The sequence below is a fragment of the Acyrthosiphon pisum genome, chromosome X, assembly GCF_005508785.2.
Source record: "Acyrthosiphon pisum isolate AL4f chromosome X, pea_aphid_22Mar2018_4r6ur, whole genome shotgun sequence".
Classification (NCBI taxonomy): domain Eukaryota; kingdom Metazoa; phylum Arthropoda; class Insecta; order Hemiptera; family Aphididae; genus Acyrthosiphon; species Acyrthosiphon pisum.
Genome location: NC_042493.1, coordinates 17,376,477 through 17,378,501, shown reverse-complemented (window position 1 = coordinate 17,378,501; position 2,025 = coordinate 17,376,477). Strand labels below are relative to the sequence as shown.

General features: G+C 35.0%; 1 protein-coding gene across 1 annotated transcript; it reads right to left on the bottom strand.

The window, feature by feature from the left end:
- On the bottom strand, window positions 1–2,009 carry LOC115035149. Its single transcript, XM_029492859.1, has 2 exons — window positions 1,321–2,009; window positions 1–1,138 (listed from the first exon to the last, which is right to left on the bottom strand). The coding sequence occupies exon 2, from the start codon at window positions 1,078–1,080 to the stop codon at window positions 1–3; it is 1,080 nt and encodes a 359-aa protein (XP_029348719.1). The 5' UTR covers window positions 1,081–1,138; window positions 1,321–2,009.
- Window positions 2,010–2,025: the final 16 nt, after the last annotated feature.

Genomic DNA, 2,025 nt, shown 5'->3' with positions numbered 1-2,025 from the left:
TTAATCTAATTTGACGATTATGGCCAATTTTTTGAGGCAATTGTCTAAGTCGTTATTTTCTAAAAAGTTTTGAGTAATACGTTTAATTCTCTCGTCCAATTTTATATATTTTTTGTTTCGTTTAGTCCCTTCTAAATTTAATTCAGCGCGTAAAAGTCGATGGTCACTTTCTGCTGCTGCTGTTTTAAGTTTTTCAATTAAAACCCAAATACTCGGGTGTGATCTTCCCACCAATTTTTTTAATTTATGGTTCCATCCTTCGACGATGTTGTTTGTTCGGTGCTTTTCAGTATGACAATTCCACATTTCCTTAGAAATAGTGGCGGAGTCGAGCCAGTTTTCAACAAAATAGTCGTTAAATTCAGCTAGCTTCACATCATCAGGTGCATTACTTTGAATAATAAGCCAAGCGTCGTCAATTTTATCAAGAGGAAGGTAAGCCATTGCTCCACACTTCCTAACATGCATTCGAATATCTTCATTTTGTTTATATACGGATGCTAAGCCAACATCCTGAATTTTTCGCCACAAGCATTGCGTGAAGTGGAAATGGCATCCACGTAATTTTATTTCAGGAAAAATAGTTGTTAAGGCGTTCATTGTACCTATCTCGAAGTCGAGGTGTACGGACTGTGGATTCCATCCAATATTTTTCATTTCCCCAAAAAGGCGATGGTACGTTTGTTGCTTTTTATCGGACAAAAGAGCAAAAACGATGGGGAAAGCATTGCGTTCGTGAAAACTAGAGCTTACATCGATGTGGAACGTGTACAATTGTGTGAATTGTTTACTACAAGTCTTAAAAGTTCCATCTATAAAAAATTCGGAATTCTCTTTCAACGCACTTTTACCTGATGCAGAAGCCAAAATTATAATTCTGCTTGTCTTGTCGATAGTTGCATCCAAAACAATGAATGAAGTCCCGTCTCTCAAAGCTACTAGGTCAGCTGGTATCTCAAGTTCTTCTACAGATTGTGGATCGCGAACAGACCATCTAAATTGTTTTCGGGCACGATAAAACCCAGCTTTCACTTCGTCAAATGTAGGAACTTCTGCGACAAACTCGTATCCAGCGTCCATTAAAGGTCGTACAGCGTCGTTGTAAATAGAACGAACTGGCGTATCTTCTTCACGCAATCTGTAAAAATGATACGTATAAAATATAGCTTAAAATGTATCAAATTATTTTAAACATTTAATTGTGTATAATATGTAACTTTTTGAATGATAATAAAATATTTTATTAATTATTATTATTTTATATATTTTTTTTTAAATCCTGTATATTATTATTATTTATTTAATATTAATATGTTTTACCTCTTGCGAGCTGTAGACAAGGATTTTGCGACTTCAGTCTTTGCCACATCGGGAGTGCACTCGTGATCGGTGATGGAAAGCACATTATTGCCTTGTGACTTTAACGTTCCTCTGCAGTTTTTTTTTTTTCGTTTACACACAACCAGCTTATGGTTCCATCTTTATTTTTGCGATGTTGTCGGTATTGAAACCCGCTACCGTCAATTAAAGATGGCTTCTTTTTGGTTGTTTCGATTAATTCCATTTTAATATTAATAATAAATTATAGAAAAAAAAAAATAAGAATAAAATTGCCGTGAGCAGCAACACCGTTGTCCGTATGGTATACTGTTCAAACACTGATGTTACGTATCAAAATACGTATCAATCATACAATCGTAGATCAAATCCTATTAAGTAAAACAGTGCATGTATACAGCGAATCGTACGTCTTTCGATAAGATGATAATAGTGAAATAATAATGAAATAGCTTATAATATATATTTAGGCGACAAAAGTATACATAGGGAATGCCCACATTTTAAGCTGTGTACGCAAATGTGACTATAATATTCGTTCGTAGTTTGACCTTTGATAATTGTGTACGCAACTGAGAAGAAAATCGCCGTGACGCAAGTGAGACGTACGCATCTGCACCAACACCAATGTATAGGTACCTACTTTACGGTGTAATGTAATTAAATAGTCCAATCGTTCTTCATAAG